Below are 21,062 nucleotides of genomic sequence, written 5' to 3'. Positions count from 1 at the left end.
ATAATTGGCATTTGATTCTTATGAAGGAAGAAGAAACCCGACTTGGCTGTCGAGGATGCGTTCGAAGAATATCTGACCACTTAATGTATCATTTGAAGCCTCCTTTGTAATATTTATTAATTGCAAAGACTCGAGCATTTGAACATTTTCGTGGAGAACCGTTAGGAGAGACCAACTGGTTTTGTTAACGCTCCTCTCAGAAAGGCGGGGAAGGTTATTGGTCTGCTGTGCAATAATTTACTCCTCTTTGATATGCAAACGATCCACGGTGAATATAAAAAAATCCTATCAGACTCATTTCACAGTTCTTAACCACTCGGATTCTCTGGAGTCCATCGCCTCATTAGACCAGTGCTCTCCAATGCTAGCATAATTAAAATCTTTAACAGTTTAGCAAAGTAAAGATGTTTGGCTGATCACGTTGAGATGATTATCTATCCATTGTATTCTAAATGACAAAAATAAATTAAATTTAGACCTTGGCATTTTTTATTACGTGTTTCAAATGAATGTAATGTGCACAGCCTTCTTTTTAAATTCAGTACCCTTAGGTTTGGTCAGAAACAAGCCTGTTTCGGTTACTGCTCTCTATAGTTAGAAAGTGGCAGGCTTTCTCGGATAGCTGGGTTCCAGTTGATTGAAACAATGAACTGTGGTCCAGACGTCCAGTTCTAACGCGGCATTGCCTTGTGGTGTCCAGGGCCTATGATTTCTTCCAGGTTGTCCTCCTAGGTTGTTGTTTTTGTCAGTTGCCATTCAGAATATTTTTCTTCTCTGTGTGTACGCACTAGAATATGCCTTGAGGTAGGATTTGGAAATACTGGGCTGTAGAGGCATGCCGCCAGAATAAAGGCTGCAGGCCCACAATAGTGAGATTGGCATCCTGATTGTATCTCTTCTTGGGGGAAAAAAAAGCAAGTTGACACTTACTGCCTAAGACCCATGTCCATTGTGACCCCCTTAAAAACAAGAGAACTTTACTGCTCCAAGTTTCTTTCACGTTTTCATTTCATTCTGCAATGGTTCATTAGCATGGATCTAAGAAATGACAGTAATAATAGTGTTACTTGTATAAAAAGTTACACAGTTTTTCAGTAGACACATCCATCAATTAAGCATGTGGTACAAGAAACCAAAATTAATGAGGAAGATAGGTGTGTTAATGAAATAATCATAGTATAATCAATTTGACTGTTAAAAGTTGAAAAGCATTTCAGGAAGACAATATGAATTCATAATTTACGTCTAAAAGTGATTAATAAAAACTGTATTTAATAACAGAGCTATTTGTCATCATTTAAGGCTTAAGCACAAAAATTATTCATTTTGTGGCTCGTGTTGTCATAATAGTATAGTTGAACAAATTTATTTTGAGCCCTTCTTTGTGTCTAAAAATACAGTAACATCTATCTGCATTTTTTCCCCCCCAGCGATTTAGAAACAACAGTTTGGATGGAGGCATACAGTCTTTGCAAGAAGTAGCTGTGTTTTGAATCCTTTTCACGGGTGTCTTTTATGTGTGATGAGGGCACTTCAGGGGGAGGACACGTTCGTTCCTACCGTATTTGCCTTAGTTGAGAGGGAAGGAAAAAAACTGAGCGCACCAAACCCGCTCCCCCCAACACTAGGCTTTGTTTACTGACTCTTTGATTTAATTACTGTTTGAAGAGGACGGAATTAGCTGTTAATTGATTTAATTATCCAATTTGTTTGTTTCAGGCATGATTCCAACAGAACTGCAGCAGCTCTGGAAAGAAGTGACAAGTGCTCATACGACAGAAGAAACCACGGGCAACAATCACAGCAGTTTGGATCTGACCACGACATGTGTCTCTTCCTCTGCACCTTCCAAGACCTCCTTAATAATGAACCCACACGCCTCTACCAACGGACAGCTGTCAGTCCACACTCCCAAAAGGGAAAGGTAGGAACGCCCATCTGAGATGTGTCCAAAGCTGTCTTTCACGCGGAGGGGTGGGTGGCCCGGCCTCGCCATATCTTGGTGATCTCTAATTGGATCCATGTGACTGGAGTGTGCATATAATTACTTCACAGTGTATTCAGTATGGTGTGGGTGTGAAGCATCTAATTATTGTCACCTTTTCAACATGGAATTAGCACTTATGTAGATCGAACCTGAGCTTAGGAACTCAGGCAGAGTCTTTTGCTCTCTCATTGGATGGGGTGGATTTCCAGGCTTCCAGGCTTATTACTCTTACTGCCAAGTGTCCGCTCCGTACAAGCTGATTTCCTTGGCTTTAAACATCTTCTAAGGGAATAGCGTTGTCTGCTGTAGGCTGTGTTGAATCAACGGTTTGAGAAAAGGTAGAACGCACATTACTCTGCACTGCCCTCCTTGAAGGCAGGGAGCCCATCTTTTTCATCATCGTGTCCCCAAAGTACTTGGCCTTTTTTTTTTTTTTTTTTTTTTTTGGAAACCGTCAGTGAAGGTTTGAGGGATGGAGAGATGGAAGGGGTCCACGTGTATACACACACAAGCATACACAGCCACGTTCTCCTGCTCATGGGACGTATGGTAGCATTGACTCAATTTCTGTATTCCTGTTTGGAAGTTAAGACTTTATATTTTTTAATTGCCCGGAGCTTCACTTGGATGTTAGCTGAAGCTGAGGTTGATTGCGAGATCCAAAATATATCATGTGAGAAGACAGCTCTAAGAAAAGGAAGCTGTGAATCCATGTTATTATACCTTAGCACGCAGAACTATTAGTTCCACTGTTCAGTGCTTTTCCAAAGTAGAAAATATATATAAAACTTTTTTTTCGGTTTACTATTTTTAAACTGTTTCCTGTGTATTTCATACGCAGAGTGTCCACCCACAGAAGGAAAGAAACCTCAAAAGTAATAGGTGATAGTAAGTGTCATTTCCATCAGGAAAACCAGATTATTTTGGTTTTTTTAATAAAAGTGACCCAGTGAAAGGATTTTGAATTTTATCTTTCACTTAAGCAGTTACACATATAATTTAATGTGTTTCTTGAAATAGTGAACATTAAGAAGCCCACTGATTTAATTAGATGTGTATCTTTATACCAGCAACATTTTATCCATTTAGAGCTTAGTAAACACAGAAAACAGTATATGAATGTTTGTGTGAGTGTGTGTTTGTGTGTATCACCGTTCCAACGTAAAAACCATGAGAGGTTTCCAGAGATGAGATTATATATGTTTTAGCCAAAACTTGCAACTGTCCTTTTAAAATCACTTTAGAGTTTCTGTGGCAGACACAGAAAGACTAAAAGATGCTTATAACTTTTTGGTTTAGAAGAGCCTGAAAAATAGAATGGTGGGCAGTAAGAATTAATTTGGAGCCATTGGACCAAATGTGGCTTCTTTTGTTTCCAGTGAGGATAGATTTATATGTCTGGAGACCAGTCTTAGCTCTCGCTTTATAATCTCTTAGAATGCCTTTGTAATTAAACAAACAAACAAACTAGACTTTAGATAGCTTTTGAAGAAAAGGTTCTAGGCTGTTGTCCTTTGCTCTACTTGCTTTCGGTATCCTGAGGTTGACGCTGTCCATTTACTGCAGAGGGATCGAATTACATCTTTATCCATAGGCAGAGCAGGAGGCCATACGCTGAAAAATGCCAACTGATGCACTTAAGGTATTTGTTGTAATCTTGTCAGCCATTGTGGAGCCTGCACAGATTTCCTGTGACACAGAAAACTCTCCCTGTTTAGATGCACCATGCTCAGTTTCATTCTAAAAGGTTATGTATCTGGAGTCAGGTAGTAGATTAGCAAGGAGGCGAATAGGAGAAGAATAGCCCTTTTCATGTCTTCAGGTGCATTCGAAAGTAAATGGATCTCAGAGACAGTCTAATTCTAGGAGAATCAGTTTGTTGGATTTCTCGTTTTATGGTCCTTATGTGTCTGCACAAAAGTTGGGCTTAATCTTCATTTATACTACCTACCAGCATTAGAATAAGGATCAGAAAAGTATTTAGATTCCACTGAACCTTAATCTGGATATAAAAACAGGCTGACTTTTCCAACTGTTCATGCAAAGAAGAAGCAACTATGAAATTATATGCAACTGCTTAACCTCTTGGACCTCTCAGTTTCTGTTACCTGGGAGGTTCCTAGGCATGGCTGGATTAAAACAGATTCTAGTCAGCACATTTTAACTGAACGTAGCAAATTTGCCAAATGAGTACCTTAGGTTAAAGATACGTCAAAAACTTACAGACTTAAAAAATTGATCACTAGAAATTCAATTATTAGTTAGCCAGCTTTGTATATAAGGACTTATAATGAGTGTTTTTACTCTCTGAGGGTTTATTTTAAAATCTCTTGGGGTATTACTGTTGAAATAGTGGAAGATGGTTAAAAAAAAAAAAAAAAAAAAAGCTGTCACTATCGAAATATGTTCTCACTTACACAGTGAGTTGTCATTTGTCTCAGGAGTCCCTTGGAGAAGTTTCATTCCTTACTCACCAAGGGCATTTGTGAAATGGATCTCTTTCGAAGCTCTCCCTTGATTTCTACGTAATATTCCCCACCACTCCCCCCCCCCCCCCCCCCCCCCCCCCCCGGTGCTCCTGGAGCTGTAGCTTAGGTTACCAGCTTTAAGGATTCTTTCTGAAAGGACTTGGGAGTGCTCTGTGTGGAACTTCATCGGACCACGGTAATATCGTGAGAGTTTTGGTGTGTTTTTCAAGTTGCGAGACGTCTCCCAATCACGACTGGGCCGCGTGTTTCCGTGCCATGTGGAAGACCTCCCCCGCCCCCTTGCATCCTTCGGGCTCCCGTGAGCAGCCGCCGCAGCAGCAGCTCTGGGGTTTGGTGAGCTGCAATCTGTTAAGGAGATAAATCATGTGCTTGGCCCGACACTCCTACTCTCCTCTTTAATTTGTCTTACACAAGGAAAATTATAATTAAATCATTCAGGGTAAACCCTTGAGTGTAGAGAAGGGAAAAAAAAAAAAAAACACACTTTGGTAAAGATTGCCAATAGAAACCCACTTCCCCGTCGCGCAGGGTAGAGACATGTATCAATATTCAGCACTTTCAGGGGAGGAGCGGCCCATGTGATTTGTGAGGCGATTGCCATCGCTCCCATCAGGGCTTGTTAAGATCCTGTCCCTGTGCAGTCACGGACCTTCCGCGTCATGAGAATGCAGCACTGGCGCCATGCTTCGTGCTTTGATTTCCTTCCGAGAATTTAAGAATGTTTATTGTGCTGATTTTATATATATATTATATATATATAAAAAATATATATGTATAATATGTATATATTCATTGGTGCGATAAACCTGCCTCTGTTGTCAGGGCCTGAGAGAAGCGTGGTGGGAATGAAATTCAACAGGCAGGAGCTAAAGAGAGCTACAAAGGGAAGCAGGCACATTCATACCTCTTACTGTCATTTAATTCCACAAGACCAGGGCGTCATGACTTCTTTGGTAAATAGACAAAACAGGGATACCTGTAAACACGAAGATACTATCTCGTTTCCGTAACTTGTCTGACTATCTCGCTTTAGGAAATTCCAAGTTTTGGTGTGGGTAAACAAAATCAACGGGCGTGCAAATGAAACATTTATTAAAATGCTAAATTTAGTAAACCCCTTTGAGCTTCTTGGATCAAAGCAGCTATGTAAATACAAATAGCAATTACTACTTAAGTAATTGCCTGAATTAAAATTCTGACTATCACATTATATTATGGTGCACTAGGGAAAGGGCAGGAAACTCTCATTTAATGCATTTTTTTCTCTGTGCCAAGCAGCTGGCTAAACTCTTACCTTTGGAGGGATGGCTCATTTTAGCCACGTGACTGCTGGGAAACAGCAGGGTTTATTATACCCATTTTACAGGTGAGGAAGCTGAATCATCAAGATTAAATAAGTGACCTAGGGTCACAGAGCTCGTTAGCGGCATAGCCGAGATCGAATTCAAGTCTCTCTTTTACTTCATCAAACAGCACTTAGAGATTCCATTCAGTATAGAAGTGAATACGTAATTATGATAAATTAAAAATCAGTGCTCCTAGAAGAAATTTTAAAAATTCAATTCAACAAAACGTGTATTGACTCAAAATCCTAGAGTTCCCTCTGTTAAGGTGGATACAGATAGTTCCTAGGCGTCTCGCGAAGGGAGGGTGGGTGGAGAGGATTTGCAAAATATAAATCATTTACGGTCTGAAACGGCACATAAAGAACAAAAATGGACCCCATGCAGGATTTGCACACAGGCAGATGCAAAACAAGCCTCTCCCTCCTTTCAGTGTATCCTGACTTTCCTTCCTGCCTTATAAATCTTGTGTTTCCCCATTGAACACATCATCTGGTCTCTATTCTGTTTCAGCTGTCCTTCTGTAGTCCATATCAGAGATAGTCCTTTTTTCTGATCCTCCCCAGCTTTTTGCTTTTAGTTCAACCACCATTAGTAGATATTTTATAACTTGAATGTGTCTCAGATGCATAGCTCTTCTAAATATTTGTTCCAAGGTTTTCCTTAAGCATTTGGTGAAACGTTTCTTTAAACTCTGGAGAGATCCCAGGTTGTGCAGCCTCTTCTTTCTTTGAGGCTGTCATATTCTCAGAATCAGGTGACCCACACTGGGCACCTCTCTCTCTGAGGCCTAACCTGCCTTCTGTCCCTGCAAGGTACCTTCCTTTTCCTTCTCATTTGTTGACACAGCCCTGTGTATTCCAATTGCTTGCGATTTCCACACTTCCCAGCTGGCAGCTGCCTTCAAATAACCCCTGAAGGTTTACGCTTGGCTCGTGGACTTTCAGACAGTTTCACTTGATTCACAGTCTCTGTTTTTGATTTGTGGCCTCTTGACATATTGCCGTGGATTTGACTATATAACAATAACATTTGTGTTGACCAGCCCTTCTGTTTTCAAAAGGCAAGGGACTCTTGAGTCGTGGACATGCTTGGTGTTTCGTTTCCCTTTCTTTCTTTCTTTTTTATTTTTTAAACTAAATCCTCTGTTGATGAATAAATATTGGTGCTCTTGGTTTCCTCGCTAACATTCTAGAAGCTTGGTCTCAGAACTCTTCTGGTTACACAAGCATTTAGCTTTTGCATATTTTCATATTCATATTTAGCGCCTCTGGAGCCAGAAGTTTAAGTAGTAAGCTCTAGGTCCTGTGACTCTGAATAGGTCTTCCTCATTTCAACCGTTTTTTTTTTTTTTTGTATTTTGAAAATCAGATAATTTCTTTTGTATTTCTTTTGATTTGAAGCACTTGAGCAAACTAGTGACCCCAAATCTTCCCTCCCCGTTAGATTCTTTTGGAGAACCTGCAGTCACGTTGTCCCAAATTGTCCTCAGAATTCTCACTGCTACTTCTGGCCCATAGAGATTGAGGCATTTGATCTGTTACACAGGTCAGCAAATTATGGCCTACCGGCCAAGCCCGGCCCGCTTCTTATTTTGTAAATAAAGTTTTATTGGAACACAGTGAGGCTTATTCATTTACACAAAGTCTATGGCTGCTTTCACACTACAGTGGCTGGCTTGCACACCATTGTAAAGCAATTATACTCCAATAAAGATGTTAAAAAAAAAAACCAAAACAATGGCTGGCTCGAGTAGTCACAGCAGAAAGCATATAGCCCACCAAGAGTAAAACATTTACCATCTGGCCATTTACAGAAAAAGCTGGCCAACTCCAACGTTAACCATCAGACCAGTGTTTCCCAGATTGCCTGATGATAATAATGTCACAGGTATTTGTTAAAATATTCTGCTTCCTAGGCCTCTCCTGTGAAGGTTTGGATTCCATTGGTCTGAGATGGGGTGTGGGAATTTTCTATTTGTCATGCCTACCCTAGATTCTTGCTCCTCAAAGGCTGTAGACCAGCAACTTCGGCATCACGTGGGAGCTCGTTAGAAATGCAGACTCTCAGGCCCCACCCCGGATCTACTGAATCAGGGTCTGCATTTTAACCCAGTCCCCGGGGCCTTGACGTGCCCATTCAAGCTTGAGAAGCACTGCAGGTTAGCATGCTCAGTGGACCTGGGTTTGGGCACTGCTGGAAAGAACAGAGATTTCCCCCCACATTTTGATGATGCTCCCAGACACGTCCAGTCCACAGAACCAGTGGTTTGCGATTCCGGTGTGAGCCAGCAGAGTACAGGTACTGCTACTGCTGGAAGGAATCAGAAGCTGGCATATGATGGTGATGATCAGGCAGCTAACTTTTATTGAACTATTACTTTGTGCCAGTCACAATGCATAAAGGACTCGACAGAAGCGTCAATACTGATTTTCCCATTGTATCCTCACGACAACCCTGTGGGGTCCTGTCCTCTTTGTACAGGTAGTGTTGGGCCCAGAGGAAATTTATAACTTGCATGAGCCAACCAGCTGGTTAGGGACCAGGCAGGGATTGGAACCAGGGTGTCCCCGAGCCTAACGTCCTTGCAGTGGCTGCCATATTCTGCTGGTTCCCACATGGGAACCACTCTGCTCATCAGAACCACCTGGACTCCACCCCAGACTCTGGGTTACAGCCTCCAGGGGATAGAGCTTAGGGATCAGAACCAGACCATAACCTTCCAAGGTTAGGCCATAATCAGGGAGAAGCCCCACGCGTTTCTCTGCGGCCCGTTCTTCTCCCCCGCCGCATCTTTTTGCAAAGAGGGGAGGCAGGGTGCTGCACACAGGTGACGAGAAGTGGAGAATATAGAAAGCAGGCGGGGCATGTCCTGTCAGGTGTTGTAGGGACAAGAAAGAGACAAGGGTGCAGCCAATTGCAGAGGCCTACACTCAGGTGCTGCTTTCTGCTCCAAAGCAGACTCTTGGCAGCGTCAACTGTCCCATGTCTATCTGCAAGGGGAGTCGCCTGTTTAGGGCAAAACTGTCCCTGCTTATGTCGGAAAGACGCTCCTGGGGACCTATCAACATTTCATGCCCCAAAGTGCTACTGGGTGTTTGGCGATCATCACGTTTAGAAGAGCTGTGATCATTTCCTCTTTCTGCTTGAAACCAGTTGCTTCTGGGTTTTAGAAGTAGAAGGAAAACTTCTCTTAGAGTGGTGTGCCATGGTGCTGTGTCACCTCCCGTCATTCCACACATTCAGGGAGGGCAAAGGGAGAACACCTTGAAAATACTGCCACATCCTGGGGGATCAATTTATGGATTTTCTTGACTGTTCACTTCATGGGGTGATGAAAAGAAAAACTCAACTGTTATTTTCAAACAGCTGTTATGTCTTATCTCAATAAAATGCCTTTTACCGTAACACAGCATCATTAGACCCTATAAATCTTTTTCTATTTATTGTGTTTAAATGATAAATACTTTCCAATAAGATGACATCATGGGTCTGGAGAGTCACATTTGGTTTACAAGTTTCTCTTAAATTCGGTTGATTTTCATTTTTTTTCTCCCTTGGGATACTGCCTAATATGAATCTCAACCATGGGCCATTTCATGTCCAATGTGCCAGATTTCTCATGAAAAGTCAGCTTTGAACCCCCATTTTCTTTCCTTATAGAGGTTAGTCATTCTTTTCTGATCAGTTGCTCTTGCTGATAGGGTTTTTTCCACCCTCTCCCTTGGTTGGCACCCAGGTATTTCATAGGTGCTTGCACTTGTGTGGAAGCACCTAGTATACGTTAGCTTTCTTAACGTTTATTCCATACCAAGGGTGAAAAGGAAAGCATATGGCAGAAGAACGGTGAGGACCCATCTTTTGGGAGCTCTGGTGGCATAGCCCATTGTACTGGGTTTTGCCCTTTTACCTGTAAAAGAGTCTGGTTGAAATGTACACTTTACCCCTTGGATTAACTGAATAGAAAATTTTCTTTGGTGGATATGGATCCATCCAAAAGTGGAAAGGGAGGCCAAGCGTCAACTGAACGCTGTGTGACTTGGAAAACTCCTAGTGGTCTTCTCGCTTAAATGACAACTAGGAGTCCCATGTTTTTCAGCCAGCGATGGGGCCCTGTGAGGAGGAACCTATCCAAGAGGCTTAAATGGAAGGCACGTCCTTTTTCAAGATTTACCAAGATGCCATTTTGCACCAGGGCCACCTGGCAGCCTGGCTCTGCGGCTCTTTCCAAGGGAGGCACCACGGTGCAGACCTGCTCGCTCGGGTGATACAAGTGAGTGGCTACACGTGTACGGCCGTCCTCACTTTCTTTATTCCACCCCCCGCCCCTTTGTGATCAGTCAAGGCCTAAGTATATTACAAAGCATATTCTCCTCATTAAAACAATAGTGGAAGCTCACAAAGGGAAATTGTTAATATGTGTTCCAGCTTGTCATTTCTGCCTGTGTGAATAAAGCAGATAACCGTTCCTCTGGGAAACTATTTCGGGAATTGAGCAACAGATACGCTAGCCAGAGAATTCTCCTAACTGTAATTTTCCTTTTTGTGTGTACTCAGAAATAACATCCTGCTGGGCTCCTCCGTGCCTCTGCACAGACAGAGCACAATTGCCACAGCCCAGGTGGTGTGACTACGGGACAATCCCCTGGGCACATGTCGCCAGGACTTGTACAGCTTGTTCAGTGTCTTTGTCCATATGGCAGCGTGTCCCATTCACAGAAAGGCGCCGGGGCTGTGCCTGGTGGGTACCGTGGTCAATGTAGTATGAAGAGAAGCCCTCCACTCACAGCGGCCTCTGTGGTGCAGTTTGTTTAATGGCAGATCTGAGTTATCGCGCGCACGCGTGCACATGCGCACACGCATGCACACACGCTCAACTAAGAAATTCCAGAACAGCCTTGCTGGTTTCCTTCCCACTTAACCTCCCTCCTTTTATTTTTTAGAAGCCAGCGGTTAACCCAGCAGGTATAATTCAGGTCCATGAAACATACCTGGTTCATAGAAAGTCATTTACACATACATACACACCTTTCTGGGTGGTTGTTCGTGAATTAATTTAAGCATGACATGGCTGTCCTAGAATTCGTCTATAAACTCTGCAGCTTTTATTTTTCTCTCTCTCTCTTTTTTTTTTTTTTGTGTTTTCAGTTGTGAGACCTTATTTTCATTGTACAGTTTGGGTTGCTGGGCTAGTGGTTTTAGTTTTTACATCTCAAAAAAGGGAAAGGGAAAAGGAAAAGCAAATCATTACCAGCCTTAGAAATCTGAGAGTGAGACATTCCTTGGAGGGCTTAAACTGAAGAGGGAGAATCTAGAAAACAGAGATTTCGCAGTGAAGAAGGTGAAAAACAGGAACATTTTAAAAGGCACTTTGGAAATTTTACCAGAAGGCAAAGCCTTCTCCATTTATATACCCAAGTGTTGTTCTGCTTTTGTGTAACTATTTGTATTCTCTTTTGGTAAACAAACAGACCCTATAGCAACTGTAGCTGATGGTATTTATACTACCTGTAAGACTTCCCTAAACAAATAGGCACACTTTTTTTTTTTTTTTTTTTTTTAAGAAAGAGATTAGAAGTGGTCCCTGATCAGATTCAGGGCCAGTTGCTTCTCGGAATGTTTGGTGATATTCTTTTTTTTTAAAGTTTAATTTTTATTTATTTATGGCTGTGTTGGGTCTTCGTTTCTGTGCGAGGGCTTTCTCTAGTTGTGGCAAGTGGGGGCCACTCTTCATCGCGGTGCGCAGGCCTCCCATCATCGCGGCCTCTCTTGTTGCGGAGCACAGGCTCCAGACGCGCAGGCTCAGCAATTGTGGCTCACGGGCCCAGTTGCTCCGCGGCATGTGGGATCCTCCCGGATCCTCCCAGACCAGGGCCCGAACCCGTGTCCCCCGCATTGGCAGGCAGATTCCCAACCACTGCGCCACCAGGGAAGCCCAGGCACACTTTTATGACCTTCAGATTTCATTCCTTTTATAGTCTTCAAGGAAATCAGTCGAATGGCAAGTTGATCTTCCTTTCCTTTCCTTTCCTTTCCTTTCCTTTCCTTTCCTTTCCTTTCTCTTTCTCTTTTTCTTTCTTTTCTTTCTTTTTTTCCTTTTTTAAAAAAAATATGCTGAGGTCTGTCTTTGAAGGATCTGTTCTGGGTGTGTATTTTACATCTTGGCTGTGAATGTTGAGTTTGAAGGTGTATTATGGCAAAAGGAAAGAGAAACCTAAAGTGTTTGTGTAAATGATGTGGTATTTGCTTTCAGGAGGGGCTATTTTAGTCATCTGGTGGAATTTCAGGTTATACATCCAAAAGGCTAAAAAACTCCACTGAAATAATTACTTATAGACCTTCAAATTGGACAGGCATCTCTGGCTTCGTGTCTCCTTTTTATATCTGAAATATTGATGGAAACATTCTGGTACACATGAGCCCCTATATTCAACTTACATTTTTCCGTATGAGTCATATTTACGACAAGAACAAGATGTCTCCGTGTTAAAGATCAGTGTGAGAAATAAATGGCAGCTTACTTTAATTAGAAAAAAAAAATGACACCGAGAGCTGGAATAATCCAGTAGTGTTTGAATAAATTAGAGGATTGTACAGGCAGAAGTAAAAGAAACTTAACAAGGATAAATGAGGAAGTTGTCCAGAGTTCAACAAAAAAATCCTGCCTTTGCAGGACAGAAGTCACCAGACAGTACTGAGGCAGATCGGCTTATTCTGCAAAACTTCACTAACCCCGTCCCAGGTGTCCTAGGCTTTGAGGGATAGAACCGTGAGCTTGACAAAGTCTGACCTCATGGAGCTGATGTTGCAGTGGAAGAGAAATAAAACAAACAAATAATCACGTAATAAAAAGACAGATAGAATTAAGATCTGAAGAAAAAAAAAAGTGAAGCAGGAAGAGTGGGGCTAAGGTCACTGTTTGGATAAATGGGTTTGGCAAAGCCTCTCTGAGGAAGTGACCCTTGAACAGACATGAAGTCAGGGAAGAAGAGCTCCCCAGGCAGAGGGCACAGCAGAAGCAAAAGACCTTGAGGCATGTTTTGCTAGATCATGGCTCTTACCTCGATTAGTGCGGGGGCAGCTTTGTTGTTTAGTGGTTAGGAGTGTGGACTCCAACCGGACGGCCTGCATTCCAGGGCAGGCGGCCCACTCCACATACTTAATCTTGATGTGCCTCAGTGCGCCCTCTGTGAAATGGGTATGTTACCAAGCCTGGCCTCATAGATGAAATGAGTTCGTACACGTTTTAGTCTCATAGGCAGTGCTCCGTGAATACTAAATGATGATTGATGATTTAATTAATTAAATATTAATGACTCTTGTTTATTGTTAAAGTCATTTATTCGTTCAAGCCACCTTTATTGAGCATTTACATACTAATAACTCTATAGGTTCTGGGAATTAAAAGATGACTCGAACGTAGGTCTTTCCCTTAAGGAGCTCACAGTCTAGAGAGACAAACACAGAGGCAGACACTTGCCAACACAGTGTAAATAATGCAGTCATATGAAGATAGGCAAAATGTGATGGAGTGTATAGTTCGTTAAACGTGAGCACTGGTGGAATATCGTCGCGTCTATATTTCCACCACCCCCCCCCCCCACGTTTGCATCAGGTGAGATTTTTGGATGCAGTGGACTCCAGGAAGGAAAAGTTCCATGTCCCTTGTCGATTGCTACGTCCCAGTCATCTAGCACAGCCAGCCTGGCATGTGGTTGGTGCTGCATTTCGTTGCAGAGACCGCATGTTCAGAATATAGTGAATTTATGAGATATTAAGGCTCAGGAACTCGTTAATAGTAGTTGCTACCCGTTGGCCACGGATGCTGTAGAAGTACCTGGTTAGTCTTTGTTGATATTGATACTTATGTGCTCCAAAACAGGAGGGAATATTTGGATTTCTGGTTACATTGATTCTCAGTCTTTAGCTCGCATCAGAATCACCTGGAGGACTGGCTAAACTACAGATTGCTGGACCCTAGTCTTACTGTTTCTGATTCGGTAAGTTGGGGTGAGGCCTAAGAATTTGCATCCCTGACAAGTTCCTAGCGACCGAACTCTGAGAACCACTGCTGTAGGACCTCCCAACGGCTGTCCTGACGCCATGGCATTCTTCCCCTTCTACGATTCAAAGTGACAGAGGAGGGATCTTGATAACTATTATTCACTAGTCTTTAGGACAGTCTGGGTCCAGTGCCAAGACTCAACATTTCAAAGAGAACAATTCTTGAGACTGTGACCCAATGTGAACTATTTCATGGAACAAAATTCCTTTTAAAAATTCCTGATGTTGGCCTTTAAATCATTTGTAAGTACTCTGGGTCTGTCTTTCTAAATTTTTTTTTTTATGTCTGAAATTGCTTTTTGTGCTTTAGTCACCTGCCTTCTCTCATCCTATTCCTTTTAGCATTGAGCTTCTATTGATACTCAAAGGCCCAGATCAAATATTACAGAATTTTATGTTCCAGCCGTCTGTTCAATTCTCTCTCTTTCCCCTCACCTGGGGAATTGGGCAGAACTCTTCTGGAGAGGATGAGAACTTAGTCACAGTCTATACCAATGACCTCCAAATGTGTTTGATTAGTCACCCCATGAATATTAAAATTTTTGAGTATGCACCCCTACTAAAGATACTTTTAATCAATTATATACATGCTTAATATAGTACCTGCAGTATACAAATTAAAGAGTAAGAAGGTAAGAAATGTATACACATAGGTACACAAGTATCTATTCATACAAAAATTCTAATATTATCTTAACACATGCATACAGAAATGGTAATATTATCTTAGCACCCTCCCATGGATCTTCTTACGAATCCCAGTTTATAGACTCTGATCTAGGAACCCAACACGATGCTTAAGCACAAAGTAGGTGTTTCATAAAACATGCAGAGGGACTTCCCTGGCGGTCCAGTGGTTAAGACTCCACGCTTCCACTGCAGGTGGTGTGGGTTCGATCCCTGGTCGGGGACCTAAGATCCCACGTGCTGCGTGGCATGGCCAGAAAAAGCCCCCCAGTAACCAAAACAAACAGACAAACAAAAATGCTGAATCAAAGGCAGAGAAGAGTTTAATCCAGTGACCATTCATGAAGCATCTTGTACTGCTGAGACATAAAAGGAATGACATAAAGTAGGAAGTAGTTCTTAGGAAACATAAATGCAAGTGCCTAATGGTTTTGAGCCATTTTATTTCTCTAAGTCCCTTGTCCCTTCACCTCCTGCTTCCTCATCTGGCCCTCACACTTCTGTTACGTGATTCTTCTGCTTCTGGAGTACGCTTGTGCTGACTTCCACAGAGTGTCAGGGGCAAGAATTAAATGAGAAGAATTAAGTGTTGGAACTTTCATTTATGCTCTTTGGTTTTCTGGGTCTTGTTGTTCCCTCTAACATATGGACAAGGTTCCACACAGACCTCGTGACTCTCCAGTGCAAACACTTGCGTGGACATAATGCGCATGCCTGCCTAATGGTGTTAATATCTTTTGGATTAGTGGTCCCTATGTCTGTATTGACACAGTTGCTCACAGCCCCTCTTTGGAAAGCATTCTGTTTTCTTAACGAGATCCCACCGTTAATGCTGCCAGTGGGAAACTCTCACTTACAACCTCAGCATAGCGATCGCCCTTACGGGTGTCAGAAACAAAAGCTGGACCTCTGCCTCTTCTTGCCCTTTTCCTTTGTGTGTCCCTTCACTCGTCACCGTGCAAACACAGGCAGTCGGCCTTTGTCATCACCCGCTCTGTGCTGGTGATGGATCAGAACACAGCGACCGGCCCGCAGGTACTCCCCCGCTCCTTCTCTGCTCCGTTGTCTTGCTGTGCCACAGGCTTCGGAGAATCAAGATGGCGTGTTTTGCCCAGTGTATCTGAAAAGGGAGGTAGAGCCAGATTGGAGGGGATGGTGAAGAGAGTAACTGCCAGACTCATGACCTGTCATCATGGCCCCCAACCTTAAGTTCTTACCTTTGGTAAAGCAGCTGATTTAACATCCATAGTCTACACATCGGATGCTCCCTGGTCCTAAAGGATAGGGTCTAGCCCTCGAAGCATCCGACACACTGCACTGTGCTCTTGTTGGTTTTGTGGGTCTTTGTCCCATCAGTCAAGGATAATTCTGAGGCCCTTCCTTCCCTATTGAAAATTCAAATTAAAGAGACTTACCAGTGGGTCACTGTCGACTCAGGAAGTAAACGCAGTTACAGACTGCCTCTCCTTGAGGACTCCTTCACGCACTTTTGTTTTCTGAAAGTTTAGTCATTTGAATGTGTGCCCCTCTGTCGTGAGGTTTGCCGTATCTGCTTAGATGACTATTGTTATTTATATTATTTTCTTTAAATCGACTCATTTTTAATTTAAGTAAAATAAGCCTCATCCTTAGACATGATATCTGTGAAACCAGAAGTTGGAGATGCTAGATGTATTTTTGGCTAATACAAATTAAAGTAAATCTGCCGGTTTGTAGGAATACGCATTCTTGTTCTTCCTGACATTGTGTGGGCCACCGTTGAGTCCGTGTATATCACCTATTGGGATATTTTGGTAGGATTTCCCTCTCTTTACTGAGGAGGGGCCTTGACTGCATATGGTACTATGCCAAGTGGATTGAAACCCTGCTTTCATGATACACCCTGGTTTCCTAGAAAAGCCCAAGAGCATCACTCCCCTTCCTAAAATAGTTAATTCAGGATCCTACTTCTTCACACATACATCCTCTCCTCCCAGGTTCAGGGATGCCATGAAGGCTTAGAGGATACCCAAGGCAGCCCTAGAGTCTGGGACCTGTGAAGCTTTCAGTTGTTGTCAAACCCAGATTCAACAGTTTACCCCGGGGTACTCCTGGTCGGCGGAGTACCTGGCAAACACTATTCACTGGCCAAGTCACTCAGTAGATCCGTGCTAACGTAAAACTGTTTGCTAAATAGAAACAGGAAATGATGGCCTCTTCCCGGTGCTAACTTCCTTTAGTCTTACCTGTTTCATTATATTTAAAAAAAAAAAAAGACTTGCATATAATTCTTAAATAACTTTGGGCCAGTGAGAGTTTTTATGAGTTTGTACCTATTGCTTGGTGAGGTTGCCCAGTGTCTGCGCTTTCCATATTTATCCGTCCCCAGTTTGCTTTTCACCCCACAGTTAACAGAGAAGACAGCCCACGTGCGTTTCTGTAAGTACGCTCACTTTTAGGTCAGATCCAGAACAGGGAACTCTCAAGCTCCTTAGTGCTCCAGGGTCCAACAGCATCAGCGTTATCCAGGCGTGTGCTACACATGCCCAGTCTTGGGCCCCACCCTAGAACTGCTGCATTAGAATCTGCATGTTAAAAAGATCTCCAGGTGATTTACAGCTATAAGAGAATTTGAGAAGCATTAGTCTTTGATAGCGATGGAAAAAGGCAGAGTGAGCGTCCTTACCTATAGATCCAGTTTTAATCCTTTTATCCCACGCAACAATCTTTGAGTCATTCTCTTGCCCTCTTCGCCGTTTGCCATACCTGCATATACATATTACAAGTTTTTACTTTTTCTTGAAACTGATTAACTTAAACAGGGTTTATAAAAAGCTACCCCTGAGAAGTCACAAATCTAATGTATTAGTCAAAATTGTTTTCCAGTCTACATGAGCGTGAATCCATAACTACGAAAGCGAGGGTATTTGTATGTCACTCAAAGTCACCCAGCTCACCACATGAGTTGCCCATGCCCTAATGGGGTCCATTTTAGAAAGGTGACGCTGTATTTCTTTCAGGATAATTTGTTATTTCCAGGAAAAAAAAAAAAAAAAAAAGGACGTAAATAGTTTGTATTTCAGATGTGAAGTTACTTAAGGTAGCCCTCACATCTCGAGGCACAATATTGAGAGCAGATAATAACAATAATCTCCATCATTGTTTAAAAGCACAAATCTGGCACTTAATAGACTAATTCACGGTCACTCCAATTGCAAGTTTTCCTCATGAATATCATATCACAAGGGAATGTGAAATCCTCTAATTAAACATGACTTGAAAAGCAGCAGAAAGTTGAGGTGATGAATGTTCTGGGGAAGGAGAGTCAAGGACTCACTGCGTGGGAGAGGGAAAGAGAGAAGCATGTGTGTGCGCCTCCCAGTTTGCAGAGGACCCCATCTTCCCTTGCTCTAGAGTAGGCCCTTTAATGGGCTATAGTAAAACACCCACCCATCTCTTTGCGGTGAGATTATAGAACTGATTGCCAACTTGCTTTTGGAAACCTGATTAATAAACACCTAAGGAGGGAGTATTTCTGAAATGAGCACAGATTAAGGCAGCGTGCTGGAAATGCAACGCCGAAGTCATGTCCCAACTCTTCAGTATGAAAGAAGCAGCCCATTTGCTTCTTGAAGTGTTTTCAGTGGAAGTTAAAGGAGAAAGGTCATTTTCACAAAGGCACCAGGAAAAGAGGTACAGTGCTTGAGTCACCCTTTCCCCTGTTCCCACGTATCATTTGCACTTTCCAAGGCAGGTACAGGACCTTTTCCCCCAGGTGCTACCGTATAACACATGAAGAAACTTGGCCTGTCCTTTTATTTACTGCAAGAGACTGGGATTTGACTCCTGGCTGGTTTTGAGGAGTTATACTCTAGTATGAAAAATATTCAAATAATAAAACTCTAAGATGGAAAATTGTGCTCGATATATAAGTAATCATCTCTTCTGCTATTGTGAATCTACGTTGTTCTTTTTTATATGGTCATCTGTGATCAAGTTCCAAAGCCAGCTCAACTAGTTTGGTTTCATTCAGGTAGACTTACTGTACATATTACAAATACTTGATATCAATTCGTTCTTGAAAATTTAGTGTAAAAGCATCTGAAGTCTGATGATATTTTATTTTCAGTTATCACTTCATCACTCGAAATCAAATTCAGGCTCCCATATTCAAACCTAAGAAATTTGGTATGTTACTTAAAATCTTACTGAGAGTAGGTTATGGTAGCAAAGTAGAAGGCAGGGAAATGCGATAAGAACTAAAAAGTAAAGAGAAAAGAGAAAGAAGGAAAGTGGGATCGCTTTTGTGTAAGTTGTCGTTAAAGAATTAAAGCAAAAGAAAGAAAAAGCTTTAAAACAGCAGTGGCTTCCGCTGACGTGTGCTCTTGTTATGATCACAGTTTAGTGGAAAGTACTTTTTATTAATAGATAGCCCTGAAACTGTGTATGAAGAGAACACCTTTCTGGAAACCTGAGGTATCTGGAGTACTTTCATGTTTTGGCTAGGAATGAGCATCTCCTTGTCACCAAAATCATAGGCTGTGATGGATCTGAGCGGGGAAGATTCCATGGCTGACAGTGTTACGGGGTGGGCACAAAGAAGCGTGTGCGCATGGACATGAGACCAAAGAATTGGAAAGCAGACAGACAGACAAGGAGAGACTTGAGCCAGAGACAGGCACAGATATGGTTTGTCAGAGAACTGGTGTTCATCATTAGTATCCTGGCTGCCTGCCTCAGGGTGAGCATTGCACTAACATTGGCTGGATGGATGAAAAGACAACATGGTGAGAAAGAGGCAGGTGGCCAGTGGGCAAAGGGGGATTAGTTGTGCTTTTTGGTGTATGTATCTGCAGGGGGTGGGGAAGGGTTCAGAAGAAGAGAGCTTCCTGCTCCCCAGCAGAGGTAAGGGCGTGGATCTCATTCATTCCTTTAACCCATCCTCACTAAGCACCTACTCCTTATTCATCTTGTCAATAACAAGGTATGTCGTTTGTGCCACACCCTCTTTCATCTTCGTAACTGGTAGAAGTGTGGTGGAGGCGTTCCCAACTGGGAGAAGCAGCACAGGTCATCATGTGTGATCCCCTTTGGTTTTCAAATGAGGAATTGGAGGGCAGGGCAGTTAAATGACTTGCAGGGTTCCTGGTTTTTAGCGCATCTATAATGCGGAATGAGGTTTTCATTCACCTGGCACCCACCCCTCCCCATAGAGAAATATTATTGACCTTCAATAAAAGGTTAAGTTACACTCCCTTTATTTGTTAGGCAGAGAGATGCACAAAGTACATTCTGAAAAGACTTTTCAGCACACAAATGATCAACAGGATCTGGAAAACAAAAATTGTCCCTAGGCACTCATTCCTTAAAATGTTTAGCTGCTCAAGTTTTATTTTTATTAAAAATTTATCTCTGCCCCCCCTAAATCAAACTTCAAAACTTACTTTATAACAATGTGATTTCAAGAGTTATTTTATATTTTGAGTATAAATTCTTTTGAGAATGGGAGTAGTACATTTGGGAAAAAGAAATCCAGCAAAAGTGAAGCAAAAAAAAAAGAAAAGAAAAGAAAAAAAAAACCCTCCAATCTTTACATTTATGTTCATTTGGCTTTTGGCAAAGGTGCCCACACAACACAATTCATTTGGAGTAGAACAATCTTTTCATCAAATGGTGCTGGGACGACATGCAAAAGAATGAATTTGGACACCTACCTCACACAAAATACAAAAATTAACTCAAAATTGATTAAATGTGAGTGCTAAAGCTCTTGCAAGAGAACATAGGAAGAAGTCTTTATTAGTTTGGATCAGTCAATGGTTTCTTAGATGTGACACCAAAAGCTCAGGGAAGCAAAGGGGAAAAAAATAAAGTTTGGACTTAATCAAAATTTAAAACTTCTGTGCTTCAAAGCATACCATCGAGAAACTGAAAAGACAGTCCACAAAATGGGAATCAGTGTTTGCAAATCATATATCTCATAATGGACTTGCGTGCAGAAAATATATACATGAAAAAAACTTTTGCAGTCCGCAATAAAAAGAACCCAGTGTTTTTTTAATGGGCAAAGGATCTGAATAGACATTTCTCTAAAGAAGGCACACAAATGATCAATAAGCACAGGAGAAGATGCTCAGCATCATTAATCTTTAAACAAACACAAATCAAAAGTACAAAAAGGTACCAGTTTATATCCGCTGGGATGGCTAAGATAAAGACAGACAACTAGTGTTGGCAAGGATGTGGAAAAATCGGAACCCTCAAACAATGCTGCCGCTCTCAATCAAACTTTGAAAGTTATTTTATAACAATGTGATTTCAAAAGTTATTTTGAAAAAATAGTAGTGCAGCTGCTTTGGAAATAGTCTGCTAATATGTTAACCATGGAATGACCACATGACCCAGCAATTCTACTCCTAGTTATATACCCTGAATTATTGAAAACATATACTCAAACAGGTACATGTACCTGCATTTTGGTATCACCACTATTCACAATAGCCAAAATGTAGA

General features: G+C 42.0%; 1 protein-coding gene across 10 annotated transcripts in view; it reads left to right on the top strand.

The window, feature by feature from the left end:
* FOXP1 (forkhead box P1) overlaps positions 1-21,062 on the top strand; it is a 586,392-nt gene that overhangs the window by 502,185 nt on the left and 63,145 nt on the right. For all 10 annotated transcript variants that reach the window (XM_059940183.1, XM_059940174.1, XM_059940180.1 and 7 more), the window contains one exon: positions 1,720-1,924. In XM_059940183.1, coding sequence (XP_059796166.1) covers positions 1,720-1,924 — 205 coding nt within the window. The remainder of the gene's footprint in view (positions 1-1,719; positions 1,925-21,062) is intronic.

Source organism: Balaenoptera ricei, chromosome 11 (genome assembly GCF_028023285.1).
Source record: "Balaenoptera ricei isolate mBalRic1 chromosome 11, mBalRic1.hap2, whole genome shotgun sequence".
In the NCBI taxonomy this organism is placed as follows: domain Eukaryota; kingdom Metazoa; phylum Chordata; class Mammalia; order Artiodactyla; family Balaenopteridae; genus Balaenoptera; species Balaenoptera ricei.
This window is presented reverse-complemented; position numbering and strand designations above follow the sequence as displayed.